This window comes from Hyla sarda, chromosome 7 (genome assembly GCF_029499605.1).
Source record: "Hyla sarda isolate aHylSar1 chromosome 7, aHylSar1.hap1, whole genome shotgun sequence".
Taxonomy (NCBI): domain Eukaryota; kingdom Metazoa; phylum Chordata; class Amphibia; order Anura; family Hylidae; genus Hyla; species Hyla sarda.
In genome coordinates, this window is record NC_079195.1 from 118965399 (window position 1) to 118986937 (window position 21539).

Consider the following 21539-nt stretch of genomic DNA (forward strand, 5'->3'; position numbering starts at 1 on the left):
GCAGACTGTCCATAGTATTTGTATGCCCAGATGTGCTTTCCTCTGCAAGCCTTGTATCCATGCTTAAGTGGCATACCTTTAGCTATGACGGTAATCTAGACTACAGCTATACTATAGCGTTCATTTTCCCAGTCAGCAGTGAAACTATTTGAGTATGTCAAGTATTTTAGTAAAATGTTTCAAATTATAGGCTAGTACTGACCTGTTTACCAGAAATGTTTGTATATGAACCTGAAACCATAACAAATCTTAAAATCATTCACATCAATTATTTATTCTAATCAACAAAAGCCATGCCCGTATCTGGTGAAGGCTAGGGCCACACCCCCATTTTGTCTGCAAAAAACATCAGATGGTTAAAGTTCACAGCCTCACTTTGCATGCATCTAATGAAAGTAAACGTTGACATGTTGTAACACACAAATTGCCGCAGCCACCCAGCAGTCGACAGATGTGTGTCACAGCCAAATTTACGGCCCTAACGTAAATACTAACATTGCTTTTTATATTTCATAATGGCAGTTTTAGGGTATATTTACACACACAGGATCTGCTGTAGATTTAAAGCTGCAGTTTTTAAGGGGTTATCCAGCATTTTTTTGAACTTTTTTATTCTGCCAGGGCTGCTGCAAGAAAAATAACAAACTTAAATTTACCTGCCAACGCTCCCCCAGTGCACCAATATTGGTCTCCCGTCAGGGCCGGATTAAGAGCATCATGGGCCTGGTGCTGAAGATTTTGGTGGGCCTAAAGTTGATTCGACACAACTGCTGGGTTGCGGCTATTTGTGGGATTTAGTGCAATGCCATTTACTTACATTATGTGCAAACAGCATGATACACAGAGTGTGACGTAGGTAGGTATTTAATTGGGTTGTTGGCTGGCTAGATAGGTAGCTGGGTTGGTTGTAAGCTTCTGGGTAAGTAGTTAGGTAAGTAGCTAGCTAGGTAGCCATGTAGGTAGCTAGCCAGCTACGTAGATAGGGATTATAGCTAGCTAGCTACCGGCCTATCAGGGCCATTTTTACACATTGGTGGGCCCAGTGCAAGACTGTAGAGGAATAGTGATGCAGTTGCCCATAACAGCCAATCAGATCGCTTCTTGCCTCTTGAGAAATTAAAGAAGCAATATGATTGGTTACTATGGGCAACTGCACCACTCTTCATCTGCACAGGAAATCTGCTTATAGGCCTGTATGTTTATAATAGTTTATCTATTATAACCAGGGCCAGATTAAGGCTGCCTGGAAGACGGAGCACTTCATTATGTTGGTACAGTTCCCCACATTAGGTGCAGTACAGTTCCCCCACATTAGGTACAGTACAGTTCCCCACATTAGGTGCAGTATAGTTCCCCCACATTAGGTGCAGTATAGTTCCCCCACATTAGGTGCAGTATAGTTCCCCCACATTAGGTGCAGTATAGTTTCCCCCACATTAGGTACAGTATAGTTCCCCACAATAGGTGCAGTACAGTTCCCCACATTAGGTGCAGTATAGTTCCCCCACATTAGGTGCAGTACAGTTCCCTCCTCCATATTCCCTCATTGTCTCCTCTTTGTGCTCTCACATGTGGCCTTCATTAGCATAATAATGAAGGGGTGGGTCCAACGGGGGAATATAGATTAGGCAGGGGAGCTTAGCCAGCTGGCTTCCCACCTCCAATGCGTGCTGGGGCACATTAGGAATAAAATAATTTAGCATCTGACCAACCTATTTTAGTGAGTAACCCTTCATTTTACAGCTGTTCACCCGCACTTTAACCCAAAATCCAATATACTGGATTATGTGCGGGTGAACTAGCTGTCAGATTCCTTTTAAGAAATAACATTTGTTTAGAAGTGATTGTTTTGCAAATCTTCTCTAAATGTTTCTTGATATAAAAACATCAGATTTCTTATATTTTCTGATGCTAATAGAACAATATACTTAATAGAAGTAATAGACTTTAAACATATATATTTTTTCCACTCTAGAATGTTTCTGAAAGAATTGGCTCTTATGGGCGAGACCCAAGAGAGAGAACGAATACTGGCCCATTTCTCTCAGCGGTATCACCAATGCAACACAAACAACATATCATCTGAAGGTTGGTTTGAAATGAGATCTACAGTAGCCTTGTTCCAGCAACTATTTGACATTGAAAAAAGTCCATAGTATATGTTGAAGTCTGCATTTGCAAAAAATATAATGGAATAATGTCATTGTTCAACTTTCTGTTGCGATCTTTCCATTATGTCAACCAAATACAAAAGAGAACAGGGTGCGTGCCCCTGGATGGAACCTGATGGATGAGATAGTGGAGAGCCCAATCAAAATGCACTCACCTGTGCGAGTTGTTCGGATGGAGGCACAACACTCAATTTGCTTGATCAGGAATCCTGTGATAGCGGCTGCTGCAGCTCCCAGCATCCAGGCGCAAATATAGGTAAAATGAGATCCAAGAAAGGGAGATGAATCGTGCTGCCACAAGAAGTATGTATAAGGTGAATTTATTGCACACAAAGGATCCACACGACGCGTTTCATAGCCGCTCCGACTTTTTCGTCAGGCGTGGATCCTTTGTGTGCAATAATTTTACCTTATACATACTTCTTGTGGCAGCGCGATTCATCTCCCTTTCTTGGATCTCCTTTTACCTATTATGTCAACACTTTTTGCTGGCAAGACAAGTAACAGAAATTAGGTAAAACATTTTAAAAAGCTGGGAGTACATAGAACATATTTAATTTCACACTGAACAGAATTTCCCATTCTATTAACATTACAACATGCAAACCACTGGGCCCAGATGACATCTACCCCCAAATTTTTGCAGGAATTAAGTACCATGCTAGAAAGACCATTATTCCTTATATTTAAAGGAAATCTGTCCTCAGTATCACCTGCACTAACCTGTCATACAGGCTTGTAGTACGGGTGATACTGATCAAAATGATACTTACGGTTTCCCGAACTGTCCAGCTGTTCCGCCGTAGTTCCTTGTTTTCTGTATATTCAAAAAAGGTCCTTGGGGCATGGGCGGAGATATGACCCGAGCTCTGGGCACTCTGATATAATCTTCACTAGGCGGGCACTCCGCCAGGCTCATTCATATTCATAATCCCCCTTCCTGCTAGTGTGGCCATGTTACTGTACGGCGCATGCACCTCTTCCGGTTGTACCCAGGAAGCGGCGCATGTGCCGTACAGTAACATGGCCACGCTATTTTGAGGGTTTTCTGAGAGATACTAATCTGGAATATTTTGATGAAAATAACCTTCTAACACACCACCAACATGGGTTTATGCAGGATCTGTCCTGTCAGAATAATCTGATCAGTTTCTATGAGAAGGTCAGTTATAGATTGGAATGGGACAAAGCTGTGGATGTTATGTATCAGGACTTTTTCTGAGGCATTTGATACTTGGCCGCACAAAAGGTTAGTACTAATGATAGAAAATTCAAATCTTTAAAGTGAATCGGTTCACAGTTATGGGATCATCAGTAACAGTAGCTGCGCCAGCAGTAGACACACTCAGCCCCTAGCCCCCTGGCCCCTAGCAACTGCAAACTGCAAACTTGACACCTCATCATCTTCCCCAGCAGCAGTGACTCCCTCAGGTAGGTTCACACGTTACCCATCTATATTTGGAGGCTGATGACTGACTACACGACTCGGGAGGCTGGTGAGTGACCAACCATACCAATGAAAATGGCAGGACTTGGGAGCCCTGAGTCCCACCGAGGTGCCGAATTAGCTGGCAGCTGCCCGCACTGGTCTCCCGTCTCCCGGCACTGACCTGTCAGTGCTGAGTGCTCTCAGTCTCCTCTGTGTGATTTGCTTCCTTAGTAGCCTTAGAAAGCTACACCAGATTTAAATTTTCATAAACACTCACGTGACCGGCGCTTATGAATATTTAAATCTAGCCGGCAAGCCCACCTCAAAGCGCAAGTCAGCGCTTGAAGAGAGGGCCTGTGGAGGATCAGGGCTCCGGACTGTAAGTAGATATAGCAGTCCGAGACCCCGCATCGGTCTCCTGTTCACCCACACTATAACCCGGTGTATGGGGTTGTAGTGAGGGTGACCGTTTTCCTTTAAAAAGGCAGCCTATGGGGGTAATGGATTGTTCTGCATTGTCTAATTGGAAAAAAAAAATTGGGAATGAGAACCTCTTAAAATCTAGTTTGGGATGTGGGTAACCTTACACATTATAATTTAGACTTTGGCTCGCTATTCTCCAGCTTACTTCTGCAGAATAGGTGGTTTTGCTTTTGTAAGCTGGTTTTGTAAGCCACAGTACTGTTTGCTCCTATTTACATTGTTTTTGATGGAGATGCGCCTTTTTGTGTGAAAGTCGCAGGTGATAACTCTCTGACAACTGCAAGCCAATTTGTGCTTTTCTTCACCGCTGTGCTGAAAAGAAATTACATAATATCACTTTTTTTCAGTGCAGACAAGCTTTTTTTAATAACAATTTTTATTGTGTTTTAAAAGAAGAGACAGGATATCTGCAAGGTTACACAAAATCAGAAACATATGCATACATCTTCATCTCATAGAAACGTCAAAGGGTATTTACATCCTCATTGAAACAGATTGCACTGAGAGTATAAAGTCTCGGGATAATAACAAGAGAACAAAAAAATAAACAACTAAAACAAAAAGAACCATGTGTTCTTCATTTTCAGGTTAGATTCTCAATAGTTATACAGTCATGGCCGTAAATGTTGGCACCCCTGAAATTTTTCAAGAAAATGAATTATTTCTCACAGAAAAGGATTGCAGTAACACATGTTTTGCTATACACACATTTATTCCCTTTGTGTGTATTATAACTAAACCAAAAAAGGGAGGAAAAAAAGCTAATTGGACATAATGTCACACCAAACTCCAAAAATGGGCTGGACAAAATGATTGGCACCCTTTAAAAGTAGTCAATAAAAAAGATTGTTCCAAGCATGTGATGCTCCTTTAAACTCACCTGGGGCAAGTAACAGGTGTGGGCAATATAAAAGTCCCACCTGAAAGCAAATAAAAAGGAGAGAAGTTCACTTAGTCTTTGCATTGTGTGTCTGTGTGTGCCTCACTAAGCATGGACAACAGAAAGAGGAGAAGAGAACTGTCTGAGGACTAGAGAACCAAAATTGTGGAAACATTTGTGGAAAAATCTCAAGATTACAAGTCCATCTCCAGAGATCTAGATTTGCCTTTGTCCACAGTGCGCAACATTATCAAGAAGTTTGCAACCCATGGCACTGTAGCTAATCTCCCTGGGCATGGGCAGAAGAGAAAAATTGATGAAAGGTGTCAACGCAGGATAGTCTGGATGGTGAATAAGCAGCCCCAAACAAGTTCCAAAGATATTCAAGCTGTTTTGCAGGCTCAGGGAGCATCAGTCTCAGCACGAACTATCCATTGACATTTAAATTAAATTAAACGCTATGGCAGCAGACCCAGGAGTACCCCACTGCTGACACAGAGACATAAAGCAAGACTACATTTTGCCAAAATGAACTTGAGTAAGCCAAAATCCTTCTGGAAAAACATCTTGTGGACAGATGAGACCAAGATAGAGCTTTTTGGTAAAGCACATAATTCTACTGTTTACCAAAAATGATATGAGGTCTACAAAGAAAAGAAGACACTACCTACAGTGAAATATGGTGAAGGTTCAATGATGTTTTGGAGTTGTTTTGCTGCCTCTGGCACTGGGTGCCTTGAATGTGTGCAAGCCATCATGAAATCTGAGGTTTACCAATGGATTTTGGGTTGCACTGTACAGCCCAGTGTCAGAAAGCTGGGTTTGTGTCCGAGATCTTGGGTCTTCCAGCAGGTCAATTACCCCAAACATACATCAAAAAGCACCCAGAAATGGATGGCAACAAAGCGCTGAAGAGTTCTGAAGTGGCCAGCAATGAGTCCAGATCTAAATCCCATTGAACACCTGTGGAAAGATCTTAAAATTTCTGTTGGGCAAAGGCGCCTTTCCAATAAGAGAGACCTGGAGCAGTTTGCAAAGGAAGAGTGGTCCAACATTCCGGCTGATAGGGTGTTAGAAGCTTATTGATGGTTATAGGAAGTGACTGATTTCAGTTATTTTCTCCAAAGGATGTGCAACCAAATATTAAGTTAAAGCGTATCTATCATAGTTTAAAAAAAAAAAAAAAAAAAAAGCGATATGTTACCCGGTACCTAATCCTGATTGTGTACATATGTTTTATGTCTCTAGGATCTTTATTTCCAGAGATACAAGCATTTATCTGTTGCTCAGTTACTTTTTCATTGTGCTGGCTGGAGGGGGCATGTCTGTCTGTCTCCCTCACTGTGTCTGCTCTGAGTCTTGGGAGCGAGCATGAGCTGTCACCAACTCTACTCTGTAACCCTTTCCTCTATAGTTTCATGCTGTACATGTTACACAGAGGAAGATGCTTGGAGCTTGCCTGCAGTATTCCTAAAACATTATGGCGAGTTCATAACAGGATAAAATGTATAAATATAAGAATAGATCTTTATAAAATTATTGCAAGGATTTTATAGATAAAAGTACAGTATTTTTATGAATATGTTTTCTATCTGTTTTATCTTTTCCTAGTAAAGCTGGATGCTAATGAACATAGCTGTTACTGGCCAGCACTGGAGTTCCCCCACAATAGGGACAGGCACCCGAGTTCCCCCACAATAGGGACAGGCCCTCGATATCCCCCACAATAGGGACAGGCACCCGAGTTCCCCCACAATAGGGACAGGCACCCGAGTTCCCCCACAATAGGGACAGGCAACCGAGTTCCCCCACAATAGGGACAGGCACCCGAGTTCCCCCACAATAGGAACAGGCACCCAAGTTCCCCCCACAATAGGGACAGGCACCCGAGTTCCCCCACAATAGGGACAGGCACCCGAGTTCCCCCACAATAGGGACAGGCACCCGAGTTCCCCCACAATAGGGACAGGCACCCGAGTTCCCCCACATTAGCTGCTACAGGCACCTGAGTTCCCCCACAATAGGGACAGGCACCCGAGTTCTCCCACAATAGGGACAGGCACCTGAGTTCCCCCACAATAGGGACAGGCACCCGAGTTCCCCCACAATAGGGACAGGCACCCGAGTTCCCCCACAATAGGGACAGGCACCCGAGTTCCCCCACAATAGGGACAGGCACCCGAGTTCCCCCACAATAGGGACAGGCACCCGAGTTCCCCCACAATAGGGACAGGCACCCGAGTTCCCCCACATTAGCCGCTACAGGCACCGGAGTTCCACCACAGCCGCTACAGGCACTGGAGTTCCCCCACAGCCGCTACAGGCACCGGAGTTCCCCCACAGCCGCTACAGGCACCGGAGTTCCCCCGCAGCCGCTACAGGCGCCAGAGTTCCTCTGCAGCTGCTACAGGCACCGGAGTTCCCCCGCAGCAGCTACAGGCACCGGAGTTCCCCCGCTGTAGGTAGAGGTATCGGAGTTCCCCCACATTAGGTTGCAGTTCCCCAACATTAGCATAGTTTCCCCCACATTACATTGCAGTTCCCCCAACCCTCTAACACACACACACAGAGACACATACATAGAGACACACACATACATACATACACGCACATACATACATACAGACACACACAGTCACACACATACATACATACATACAGACACACACACACACATACAGACACTCACATACATACACACGCATACATACACATACATAGATACATACATACATACACACACAGTCACAGTCACACAGATATACACAGACACACACATACACAAACACACTCACCTATCCTGCATGGCGCTTCATCTCTCTGGCAGCCTGAGAGCGGCGTCACTTACATCCTCTTGCACTGGCCGGCCGCCGGCACTGCCGAAGGTAATGGACCGGGGGGGGGGGGGGGGGGGGTAGGGGGAGGGAACAGGATCCGGTGCACGGGGGTTGGGGGGGGTAAGCAGAAGGGTGACGGTGTGACATGGTTGGGTGCAACAGAAAACTGGGGGGGTGCGTGTTATGGGATCGAGCGCAGCTGAGAAACGGGGGGTGGGGGGGTGGTAATAAGGGGACACAGGATCGGGCGCAGCTGAGAACTGGGGGGTGGGGGATAATGGGACACAGGATCGGGCGCAGCAGAGAAAGGGGGTGGGGGGGTGTTATAGGACACAGGATCGGGCGCAGCTGAGGGGGGTACCTGCCTGTATCCCACACTGCCTGTGTGTGTGTGCGCGCGCTCCCTGCGTTCATTCACAGGCAGTGCATGCCCGCGCGTAAGCTGTATGCATACAACTGAAATCTCCTATACTGAATACCGGCGCGCTTTATGGACGGTATCTGGTATGCTTCAAAATCAACACTAGTCTGTCTGGCTAAAGACAGACGACCCCTAGTGGTGGCTATTTTTAGATTTCCTTTCTGGGGGAAATTTACATAAAAAAAAAAAAATTATATTGCAAAAAGCCATCATATGATTAGTTCTGTAAGATATAAAAAGTTTTCAACAATGACAGTGCCTCTTTAAGGGTGCAAATAATTTTGTCCAGACCATGTTTGGAGTTTGGTGTGACATTATGTCCAATTAGATTTTTTTTCCTCCCTTTTTTAGTTTAGTTCCAATACACACAAAGGGAATAAACATGTGTATAGAAAAACATGTGTTACTGAAATCCCTTTCTCCTTTTCTGTGAGTAATACTTCATTTTCTTGAAAGATTTCCGGGATGCCAACATTTACGGCCATGACTGTATCTTTAGCCCAGTAATCGAAAGCCCCTGAGGCTAAGTTGTAGGCGCAATGTTCCCTTAGTGTCCCATAAATCCCTGGGGGGAAGATAAGCTAGTCCAGTGTCCCATTAAGTCTCTAAATTTGGCCTCAGTGACCAAGGTATGTTTAGCTCTAGATATACAAAAGTCCTGGATTTGGTAACATTGGGAGATTTGCAAAGAAGTTAAATAGTAATTCTGTCAGACTTCAGGACAGAATAAGAAAGTACCCCTCTCATAGTATCTTGGATAATAATTTGCAGTGCTGGTTGATTAGAGATCGGGCGTTAGGACTCTGCTTCATCAGGGTTTTTTTCTGGATTTAAGTGTAGTCCAGCTTTGAAACTCCCACTACCTTATGACACTGCATAGTCCCTTTCTGTAATAGGAGCTTGGTTCTGTAATAGGAGCCACCACTGGAACAAGTCAGTTTGGAAAAATTATTTGGCTAGTAGCTAGCAGCGAGTTTCCCGTGCTGCCATCATAGCTAAAGCCCACCCACCGCTAATCAGTCCCTTAGTACTGATCAGCATTTTATTTATTTTTTGTGGTGCAGACACTTTTTCGGGTTATAGCAGTTTTTTTTATAAAAATTTGTTGCACTTATAGGCGGTCCGTGCCACCAGTAGCAGGCCTGTGCTGTGTGGACGGACCGTACCTCTGTGTGCGGCCTTCCCCACCGCTGTCAGTGATTTATCACTGATCAGCTGTTTTTTTGGGGGTTCAGGCGGGTGCATTTTTTGGGGTTTAAGCATTTTATTATTTTATTTTTCAGGTATTTTGTGTGGGGGTCTGTGTTCGTGCCACCAGCCACTGTTCTGGGCTGAGTGGCCGAACCCCCCCCACTGACTTCTGCGCTTCCTGCTGCCACCAAGCGCTAATCAGTGTGCACACCCCTGATTAGGTACACCCTTTTTTTGGCGCATGGCTTTTTTTGCGCTAGAAGTCCTTTTTTTTCCCCTTTTTAGTTTATATTTTTTCTGTTAGGGCGGGTTTAGTTAGTTATGTTGGGTTAGGGAGGTATTATCACACCACACCACATGTAACACTTACACAAATAAAGTTTTTCCCCCCACATATATACAGTAGGGAAAGGGCCCGCAGGGCGTTTTCAGCAGAGGAGGCATATGCCTTACATGCCTCCGACACTAAAAGCGCCTCAGGGGACGAGGAAGACCCCACCTTCCTTATTTCCTAGTCCTCCTTATCATCTAGTTCTGATGATGAGCCACCAAGGCGGCGGAGTCGTCGCCAAGCGGGTCCGCAAACCTCCTCTGCTCCAGACCCTGTGCCCCATGCTAGTATGAGTCTCCCTGACGCTCATACTAGTCAAGCCCCCCAGCCATGTTCACTGGTGCCCCTTTACCGGAGAACTTGTCTGGACTGAGCCAGCGGATCAAGTGCCCATAATTCCTGAGTTTGTTGGCGACTCTGGAATCAAGATTGACATCGTCGGGCTTACTGAAATGGACTATTTCAGTTTTTTTTTTCAGTGACGACTTTGTAAATCTGATGGTTGAGCAGATGAATCTGTACGCCCAAAAGTTCGTCGCTGCACACCCGGGCTCACTCTTGGCTAGGCCCAATGGCTGGTTCCCAGTCGATGTAGCCGAAATGAGGACATTATGGGGCCTCGTACTGCATATGGGCCTGGTCAAGAAACCCAGTGTCAAGCAATATTGGAGTGGGGACGTCCTTTACCAGACCCTGCTCTACAATATGGCCATGGCACGTCCCTGGTTCGAGGCCATTCGGAAATGTTTGCATTATGCTTATAATGCGACATGTCCCCCCCAAATTTTGGGAGGCCTAAGTCCCTGGAAGGGAGGTCGCTATTGATGAGTCTCTCATCAGCTTTCAGGGTAGACTCAGCTTACGACAATACATCCCTACCAAGCAAGCGAGGTATGGCGTGAAGATGTATAAACTTTGTGAGAGTACCTCAGGGTACACTTGCAAGTTTATGGTGTATGAGGGACGAGATTCCCGTATTGAACCCCCAGAATGTCCCCCCACTCTGGGGGATAGCGGGAAAATCGTTTGGGGCCTTTTGCACCCATTGCTAGATAAAGGTAACCACCTTTACGTGGATAACTTTTATACTAGTATCCCTCTCTTCACATCCCTCGCCGCGAGATCCACTCTCGGTTGTGGGACAGTCCGAAAGAATCATAGAGGCCTTCTTTCCTATCCCCTCCAAATTCCTATCCCCAGGGGTGAGTCCCATGCCCTTACCCATGAAAACCTGTTGCTGGTCACGTATAAGGACAAGAGGGATGTCCTCATGCTCACCACAATTCATGGGAACGGCAGCACCCCTGTCCCTGTGCGAAGTTCCGTGGGACCGGTCCTCAAGCCCAATTATATTCTGGACTACAATCGGTATATGGGGGGGAGTTGATCTTTCTGATCAAGTCCTTAAGCCGTATAATGCCATGCGGAAAACACGGGTATGGTACAAAAGTTGCGGTCTACATGTATAATTATTTTGTACTGTCCCAGTACGCTGGCAACACAGGGACATACCTGCAGTTTCAAGAGGAAGTTCTAAAGACCCTCATCCTTGGTGACCGCCAAAGAGCGGTTCAGAGCACCTCTGGAACTGTGGGCCCCCGGATCGTCCCCGGCCAACACTTTCCAGGTCAGGTCCCCCACACTGGAAAGAAGGGACGATCCCAGAAAAAATGCATAGTGTGTCGCAAGAGGGGGATTCGTAAGGACACCACCACTCAGTGCGACACTTGCCCCAATCATCCGGGCCTCTGCATTAAGGATTGCTTCAGGGAGTATCACACTTCCATGGAGTACTACATTTTTTATCCTTTCACCTGATTTTCATTCCCCAGAATTTCGACTCCAATGTACCAGTCCAGAGTACATTGTCTTCCAAATTTTAAAACCAAAACACCCCCCCCCCCCCAAAAAAAAATCCCAAAACCTCTTTCCCAATACCCCTGATATCTTCCCCCCCCCCCCCCCAAAAAAAAAAAATGGGTCATGGGACACAGAGTCAACAGCATTGGGGGTTTGCAGTTGCCTCAAATGCGCAGCGCTCTCTCCCCACCTGAGTGGGGTGCGCATTTGAGTTAACAGAATAGGGACGGCCACACACATCACATTCCCAGAATACTTTCGGCTATACTCTGGGTCATCATTCTGGGAATTGGCATATCAGTATTAAAATTGCAATTTTCATCTCCCCCCGCCCCCCCTCCCCCATTGCACACTTCATCCATTCCTGGAAAATAAATTTAGGGAACACTCGTCTTTTCCAAATGTCCACTTCACCCCTATACACCTTCCCTAGGGGGTGTACTGTTTGTAATAGGTTTACATGTGGGTGTTCCTTTCTTGAATTTTCCTCTGAATGTATATAACTGTTAGGTCCGTAAAAAATATTTGCCTCAAATGCGAAGAGTTCTCGCTCATGAGCTCTGTCGTATTTCCAGGCGACAATTCGGAGTCACATGTAAGTTGTTCCCAGAAAGATGAAGCAGAGCATAGGTTGAAAATTGTAATTCTCAAAAGCTACCCTTCATCCATTCCTGGAAAATAAATTTCGGAAACACCTGTGCATTCAAAATGTCCTTTTAAGCCCTATACCCATTCCTCAGGGTGGGTACTTTCTGTAATGATGTCACATGGAGGTGTTTAATTCTTGTATTTTCCTCTGAATGTATGTAACCGTCAGCTGCTGATATGCCATAGGCCTCAAATGCAAAAAGACCTCTATGACTTCTGAGCCTTGTTGTGTGCCCGCCCGCCCAACATGTTACCCCATATGTGGATGTATTTCCATAGTCAGGAGAAAAAGCCCTCCAAAATTTGTGATCCAATAACTCCAATTACCCCTTGTGAAAATGTTAAAAATTGGGTAACCCCAGCATTTTTGTGTAAAAAAAAAATCAAATTTTTCATTTTACAGCCCGCTGTTCTAAAAACCTGTGAGGTATAAGTACTCACTGTACCCCTTGTTACCTTCCTTGAGGGGTGTAGTTTCAAAATTGTGGTCACCTGCTGGGGTAAATCTTATTGGTGCTTTCTCACTCCCTAGCCCTGTTTTGCACCCGCATAGTGCCGTAAAAGTGAAAAATTTGATTTTTAATACTAAATTGCTGGTATTAAGCAAAATTTTTTGTTTCACAAGTAGTAGGAGAAAAAAAGCTCCACAAAATTTGTAGCCCAATTTCTCCAGAATAAGAATATACCGCCATATATGGGGTATATTCTTATTCTGGAGAAATTGGGCTACAAATTTTGTGGAGCTTTTTTTCTCTTACTACTTGTGAAACTAAAAAATGTTGCTTAACCCCTTCCCGCTATTGGACGTATGCATACGTCCAGGCGAATTACACGTTCGCGCAAATGGACGTATGCATACGTCCAAGCGATCTCCTGCTCTGCCGCGGGCAGCGCAGGAGATCGCGGGTGGGACTCAGCTGTCAATCACAGCCGGAGTCCCACCGCAGCTGCCGGGGCCGCGATCGCGCCGGTCCCGGCAGCATTAACCCCATAGATGCCGTGATCAGTCTGATCACGGCATCTATGGTGTTTGCAGGGGGAGCGCTCTCCCCCTGCCCATCAATCGCGGCGCCGCGATAAAATAAGGGGGATCGGGGGTGTCCAAGACACCCTCGATCCCCCTTGAAGAGATAGGAGTGAGGTGGCAGGGTTGCCACCCCTCCTATCCCTGCTATTGATCGGCGGAGCGACCGACCAATAGCAGACTGGGGGCGGGGGGGTTAAAGTTCGGTTCCCCGCGCTATGCCCGCCCATCGGTGTCCGGGCACAGCGGGGGGAACCGTGCAGTAGCGGCGGCGGCGATCACTTACCCGGCGGCGGCGGCGGCTGTGATCACGGCGGCGGTGGAGGTAAGTATGACGCCGCGTGTGCAGAGTCTGTTGCCTAGCAACATCTGCAGGGCGACAGTTTAGAGAGTGGTCTCTAAACTGTCGCCCTCCAGATGTTGCAAAACTACAACTCCCACCATGCCTTGACAGCTGTTTGCTGTGTTGGCATGCTGGGAGTTGTAGTTTTGCAAGATTTAGAGGGGTTCAGGCTAGAGATCACTGACAGTGGTCTCTAAACTGTAGCCCTCCAGATATTACAAAACTACAACTCCCAGCATGCTCAGACAGCAGTTTGCTGTCTTAGCATGCTGAGATTTGTAGTTTTGCAACATCTGGAGGGCCACAGTTTAGAGACCACTGTCAGTGATCTCCAGCCTGAACCCCTCTAAATCTTGCAAAACTACAACTCCCAGCATTCAGGAACAGCAAATGGCTGTCTCGGCATGCTGGGAGTTGTACTTGCGTGCATCCAGCTGTTGCATAACTACATCTCCCAGCATTCTCTTTGGCAATCAGTACATGCTGAGAGTTGTAGTTCTGCAACAGCTGGAGGCACACTGGTTGGGAAATACCGAGTTAGGTAATAGGTTCTATTACCCAACTCAGTATTTTCCAGTGTGCCTCCAGCTGTTGCAAAACTACAACTCCCAGCATGCACGTTCTGTCAGTGCATGCTGGGAGTTGTAGTTTTGCCCCCCCCCCTCCCATGTGAATGTACAGGTTACATTCACACTGGCGGCGGATTACAGTGAATTCCCTGCTTCAGGTTTGAGCTGCAGCAGCCGCAGCTCAACCTCCTAGCGGGAGACTCAGTGTAATCCGCCGTCAGTGTGAATGTAACCTAAAAACACTACACTAACATAAAATAAAGAGTAAAACACTACATATACACACGTACACTGCCCCCCCCCCCCCACCACCACCCCTTCCCCCCCAATAAAAATGAAAAACGTATCCTACAGCAGTGTTTCCAAAACGGAACCTCCAGCTGTTGCAAAACAAAAACTCCCAGCATTTCCGGACAGCCATTGACTGTCCAAGCATGCTGGGAGTTTAGCAACAGCTGGAGGCACCCTGTTTGGGAATCACTGGCTTAGAATACCCCTTTGTCCACCCCTATGCAAATCCCTAATTTGGGCCTCAAATGCACATGGCGCTCTCACTTTGGAGCCCTGGCGTATTTCAAGGCAACAGTTTAGGGCCACATATGGGGTATCGCCGTACTCGGGAGAAATTGCCTAACAAATTTTGGGGGGCTTTTTCTCCTTTTACCCCTTATGAAAAGGTAAAGTTGGGGTCTACACCAGCATGTTAGTGTAAAAAAAAAAACATTTTTGTACACTAACATACTGGTGTTGCCCCATACTTTAAAATTTCACAAGCGGTAAAAGAAAAAAAGCCTCCAAAGTTTGTAACGCATTTTCTCCTGAGGACGGAGATACCCCATATGTGGGCGCAAAGTGTTCTGGGGACGCACAACAAGGCTCAGAAGGGAGAGTGCACCATGTAAATTTGAGGTCTAAATTGGTGATTTGCACAGGGGTGGCTGATTTTACAGTGGTTCTGACATAAGTGCAAAACAATAAATACCCACATGTGACCCCATTTTGGAAACTACACCCCTCACGGAATGTAACAAGGGGTACAGTGAGCATTTACACCCCACAGGTGTCTGACAGATCTTTGAAAGAGGGGTCTGTGAAAATGAAAAATAAAATTTTTAATTTACACAGCCCACTGTTCCAAAGATACGTCAAATGCCAGTGGGGTGTAAATTCTCCCTGCACCCCTTATTACCTTCCGTGAGGGGTGTAGTTTTAAAAATGGGGTCACATGTGGGGGGTCCACTGTTCTGGCACCACGGGGGGCTTTGGAAATGCACATGGCCAAATTCTCTCTCCAAAAGCTCAATGATGCTCCTTCTCTTCTGAGCATTGTAGTTCGCCCCCAGTGCACTTCACGTCCACTTATTGGGTATTTCCATACTCAGAAGAGATGGGGTTACAAATTTTGGGGGGTATTTTCTGCTATTATCCCTTGTAAAAATGTAAAATTTGGGGGAAAACAAGCATTTTAGTGTAAAAAAAATATTTTTTTTTTTACATATGCAAAAGTCGTGAAACACCTGTGGGGTATTAAGGTTCACTTTACCCCTTGTTACGTTCCCCAAGGGGTCTAGTTTCCAAAATGGTATGCCATGTGTTTTTTTTTTCTGTCCTGGCACCATAGGTGCTTCCTAAATGCGGCATGCCCCCAGAGCAAAATTTGCTTCCAAAAAGCCAAATGTGACTCCTTCTCTTCTGAGACCTGTAGTGCGCCAGCAGAGCACTTTTCATCCCCATATTGGGTGTCTTCTGAATCGGGAGAAATTGGGCTTCAAATGTTGGGTGGTATTTTCTGCTATTACCTTTTTTAAAAATGTTAAATTTTTGCTAAACCAAGCATTTTTGGTAAAAAAAAAATTATTTTTTTTACATATGCAAAAGTCGTGAAACACCTGTGGGGTATTAAGGTTCACTTTATCCCTTGTTATGTTCCTCAAGGAGTCTAGTTTCCAAAATGGTATGCCATGTCGTTTTTTTTTGCTGTCCTGGCACCATAGGGGCTTCCTAAATGCGACATGCCCCCCAAGCAAAATTTGCTCTCAAAAAGCCAAATATGACTCCTTCTCTTCTGAGCATTGTAGTTCGCCCGTAATGCACTTCAGGTCAACTTATGGGGTACCTCCATACTCAGAAGAGATGGGGTTACAAATTTTGGGGGGTATTTTCTGCTATTAACCCTTGCAAAAATGTGAAATTTGGGGGGAAACACACATTTTAGTGAAATTTTTTTTTTTTTTTTTACATATGCAAAAGTCATGAAACACCTGTGGGGTATTAAGGCTCACTTAATTCCTTTTTACGTTCCTCAAGGGGTCTAGTTTCCAAAATGGTATGCCATGTTTTTTTTATTTGCTGTTTTGGCACCATAGGGGCTTCCTAAATGCAACATGCCCCCAAAAAAACATTTCAGAAAAACGTACTCTCCAAAATCCCCTTGTCGCTCCTTCGCTTCTGAGCCCTCTACTGCGCCCGCCGAACAATTTACATAGACATATGAGGTATGTGCTTACTCGAGAGAAATTGGGCTACAAATTCAAGTATAAATTTTATCCTTTTACCCCTTGTAAAAATTCAAAAATTGGGTCTACAAGAACATGCAAGTGTAAAAAATGAAGATTTTGAATTTTCTCCTTCACTTTGCTGCTTTTACCGTGAAACACCTAAAGGGTTAAAACACTTACTGAATGTCATTTTGAATACTTTGGGGGGTGCAGTTTTTGTAATGGGGTCATTTATGGGGTATTTCTAATATGAAGACCCTTCAAATCCACTTCAAACCTGAACTGGTCCATGAAAAATAGCGAGTTTGAAAATTTTGTGAAAAATTGTAAAATTGCTGCTGAACTTTGAAGCCCTCTGGTGTCTTCCAAAAGTAAAAACATGTCAATTTTATGATTAAAATATAAAGTAGACATATTGTATATGTGAATCCAAAAAAAATAATATTTGGAATATCAATTTTCCTTACAAACAGAGAGCTTCAAAGTTAGAAAAATGCAAAATTTTCAATTTTTTCATCAAATTTTGGGATTTTTCACCAAGAAAGGATGCAAGTTACCACAAAAATTTACCACTATGTTAAAGTAGAATATGTCACGAAAAAACAATCTCGGAATCAGATTGATAAGTAAAAGCATTCCAGAGTTATTAATGTTTAAAGTGACAGTGGTCAGATGTGCAAAAAAGGGCTGCGTCCTAGAGGTGAAAATGGGCTGTGTCCTTAAGGGGTTAATACCAGCAATTTAGTATTAAAAATCAAATTTTTCACTTTTACGGCCCATTGTTCAAATAACCTGTGAGGTGTAAGTACTCACTGTAACCCTTGTTACATTCCTGGAGGGGTCTAGTTTCCAAAATGGTGTCACATGTGGGAGCTTTATGCTGTTCTGGCTCCATGGGAGGTTTGAAAATGTACATGACCTCGACTTCAATGTCAGCATAATTCTCTCTTCAAAAGACCAATGGCGCTCCTTCTGTTCTGAGATCTGTAGTGCGCCAGCAGAGCACTTAACATCCACAAAAGGGGCATTTTCTTAATCAGGAGAAATTGGGCTTCAAATTTTGTTGTCCATTTTCTCCTATTACCCCTTGTGAAAATGAAAAATTTGGGGTAACACCATCAATTTAGTGTTAAAAATCTAATTTTCCATTTTCACGTCCAACTTCAACGCAAAGTCGTCAAACACCTGTGTGATGTTAAGGAACACTATACCCCTCGTTACATTCCTTGAGTGGTGTCGTTTCAAAAATAGTTTTTTTGTTTTTTTTTTGCTGTTCTGGCACCATGGGGACTTCCTAAATGCAACATGGCACCCAGAAACCCCCAGAAAAATTTGTTTTAAAAAATCCCACAGTTGCTCTTTCCCTCTTGAGTCATGTTGTGAGCCCACAGAGCACTTTATGTCAACATATGAGTTATTTCCATACTCGAGAGAAATTGGGCTACACATTTTTTTTCCACCTAATACCACTTTTAAAAATCAAAAAAATGGGGCTACAAGAACATGTTAGTGTAAAAAATGCAGATTTTGATTTTTCTCCTCCACTTTGCTGATATTCTTGTGATACACCTAAAGGGTTAACAAACTTTCTGAATGTCATTTTGAATACTTTGAGGGGTGTAGTTTCTATAATGGGGTCATTTATGGGGTATTTCTCACAGTAAGGCCCCTCAAATCCACTTCAAATGTAACTGGTCCCTGAAAAATTCAGATTTTTAATTTTCATGAAAATTTTGAAAATGGCTGCTATACTTTGAAGCCCTCTAATGTCTTCCAAAAGTAAAAACATGTCAACTTTATGATGTCAACATAAAGTAGACATTTTGTATTTGTGAATCAATATAAACATTTTTTGAAATATCCATTTTCCTTACAAGCAGAGAGTTAGAAGAGTTAGAAAAATGCTAAATTTTCTAAATTTTAATGAAATTTTACCACTATGTTAAAGAAGAATATGTCACGAAAAAACTGTCTCGGAATCAGAATAATCGGTAAAAGCATCTCAGAGTTATTAATGTATTATTATTATAAAGTGACAGTAGTCAGAATTGCAAAAAAAGCTCCGTCCTTAACCCCTTAAGGACAATGGACGTACTCCTACGCCCCCGTTTCCGAGTCCTTAAGGACCGAGGACGTAGGAGTACGTCCTGTCCTTTCCCGGCCCCCTGCCGCTAGCCGGAGGGGAGCCGATGCCCGATGCCTGCTCAAATCGTTCAGCAGGCATCGCGGCATATCGCCCAGGGGGGTCATTATGCCCCCCCATGTCGGCGATGGCCGCAGATCGCTGGACAATTCAGTCCAGCGATCTGCGGCGATTCCGGGTCAATCGGGTCTCCAGTGACCCTGTGACCCGGAATTACTGGCTGATCGGGGCCGTCAGAGACTGGTGCCACCTCACGATCGCCCTGATTCGTCGGCCGGATTACCGGCCGACCAATCAGGGCGCCTGCTGCGGGTGTCACTCCCGCACCCGCTCCGCCCCTCTTCCGGAGGACGTGATCGGGTGCGGGACGTGCACCCCTGGTGCTGAGGACCCCAATCCCCGGCGTTAATGTTGGGATCGGGGCCCCAGGAGCGACGACGGCGGCGGGACTGACCTGTGCGGCGATCAAGCAGCAGCAGGAGGTGAGTGACAGCCTCCTGCTGTTGCTTAGCAACAGCTCCCAGCATGCAAAAAGGGCATGCTGGGAGCTGTAGTTATGCAACAGGAGGAGGCAGACCACCACAACTCCCAGCATGCACTTATGGGCATGCTGGGACTTATGGTTTTGCAACAGCTGGAGGCACATTCTTTCTATGGAAAAGTGTACCTTCAGCTGTTGTGTAACTACAACTCCCAGCTTGCACAAACAGCTTAAGTGCATGCTGGGAGTTGTAGTGGTGCATCTGCTGGTTGCATAACTACAACTCCCAGCATGCCCGTTGGCTGTCAGTGACTGCTGAGAGTTGTAGTTTTGCAACAGCTGAAGGCACACTGAGTTAAGTAGCAAACCAGTGTGTCTCCAGCTGTTGCATAACTACAATCCCCAGCATCCCCAGCCAAAGTAGTATGCCTCCGGCTGTTGCATAACTACAACACCCAGCATGCCCTTCCGCTGTCCGTACATGCTGGGGGTTGTAGCGTTTGCAACAGCTGAAGGCACACTGGTTGCAAAACACTGAGTTTGTTGCCAAACTCGGTGTTTCACAACCTGTGTGTCTCCAGCTGTTGCAAAACTACAACTCCCAGCATGCACTGATAGACCGTACATGCTGGGAGTTGTAGTTTTGCAACAGCTGGATGTTACCCCCCCCCAATGTGAATGTACAGGGTACACTCACATGGGCGGAGGATTACAGTAAGTATCCGGCTGCAAGTTTGAGCTGCAGCAAATTTTCTGCTGCAGCTTAAGCTGCCAGCGAGAAACTACTGTGAACCCCCTGCCCGCGTGACTGTACCCTAAAAACACTACACTACCACAAAATAAAATAAAAAGTAAAAAAACACTACATATACACATACCCCTACAATAAAAATGAAAAATGTCTGGTACGCCACCGTTTCCAAAACGGAGCCTCCAGCTGTTGCAAAACTACAACTCCCAGCATGCACTGATAGACCGTACATGCTGGGAGTTGTAGTTTTGCAACAGCTGGATGTTCCCCCCCCCCAATGTGAACGTACAGGGTACACTCACATGGGCGGAGGATTACAGTAAGTATCCGGCTGCAAGTTTGAGCTGAGGCAAATTTTCTGCCGCTGCTCAAATTGCCAGCGAGAAACTACTGTGAACCCCCCGCCCGTGCGACTGTACCCTAAAAACACTACACTACACTAACACACAATAAAATAAAAAGTAAAAAACACTACATATACACATACCCCTACACAGCCCCCCTCCCCTCCCCAATAAAAATGAAAAACGTCTGGTACGTCACTGTTTCCAAAACGGAGCCTCCAGCTGTTGCAAAACAACTACTCCCAGTATTACCAGATAGCCACTGACTGTCCAGGCATGCTGGGACTTTTACAACAGCTGGAGGCACCCTATTTGGGAATCACTGGCGTAGAATACCCCTATGTCCACCCCTATGCAATCCCTAATTTAGGCCTCAAATGCGCATGGCGCTCTCACTTTGGAGCCCTGTCGTATTTCAAGGCAACAGTTTAGGGTTCACATATGGGGTATCGCCGTACTCGGGAGAAATTGTGTTACAAATTATGGGGGGTATTTTCTGCTATTACCCTTTTTAAAATACAAATACAAGTAAAAATTTTCTCCTTTTTACCCCTTGCAAAAATTCAAAAATTGGGTCTACAAGAACATGCGAGTGTAAAAAATGAAGATTGTGACTTTTCTGCTATTCCTGTGAAACACCTAAAGGGTTAATACACTTATTGAATGTCATTTTGAATACTTTGGGGGGTGTAGTTTTTATAATGGGGTCATTTATGGGGTATTTCTAATATGAAGACCCTTCAAATCCACTTCAAACCTGAACTGGTCCATGAAAAATAGCGAGTTTGAAAATTTTGTGAAAAATTTCCAAATTGCTGCTGAACTTTGAAGCCCTCTGGTGTCTTCCAAAAGTAAAAACTCCTAAATTTTATAATGCAAACATAAAGTAGACATATTGTATATGTGAACCCAAAAATGTTTTATTTTGAATATCCATTTTCCTTACAAGCAGAGAGCTTCAAAGTTAGAAAAATTCAAAATTTTAATTTTTTTCATAAAATTTTTGGATTTTTTACCAAGAAAGGATGCAAGTTACCATAAAATTTTACCACTAAGTTAAAGTAGAATATGTCACGAAAAAACAATCTCGGAATCAGAATGATAACTAAAAGCATTCCAGAGTTATTAATGTTTA

General features: G+C 44.7%; 1 protein-coding gene across 3 annotated transcripts in view; it reads left to right on the plus strand.

Moving 5' to 3' along the window:
- The window catches only part of PSD (pleckstrin and Sec7 domain containing), a 612742-nt gene that overhangs the window by 352753 nt on the left and 238450 nt on the right, over nucleotides 1-21539 (plus strand). For all 3 annotated transcript variants that reach the window (XM_056530561.1, XM_056530562.1, XM_056530564.1), the window contains one exon: nucleotides 1976-2088. In XM_056530561.1, the coding sequence (XP_056386536.1) occupies nucleotides 1976-2088 (113 nt within the window). The remainder of the gene's footprint in view (nucleotides 1-1975; nucleotides 2089-21539) is intronic.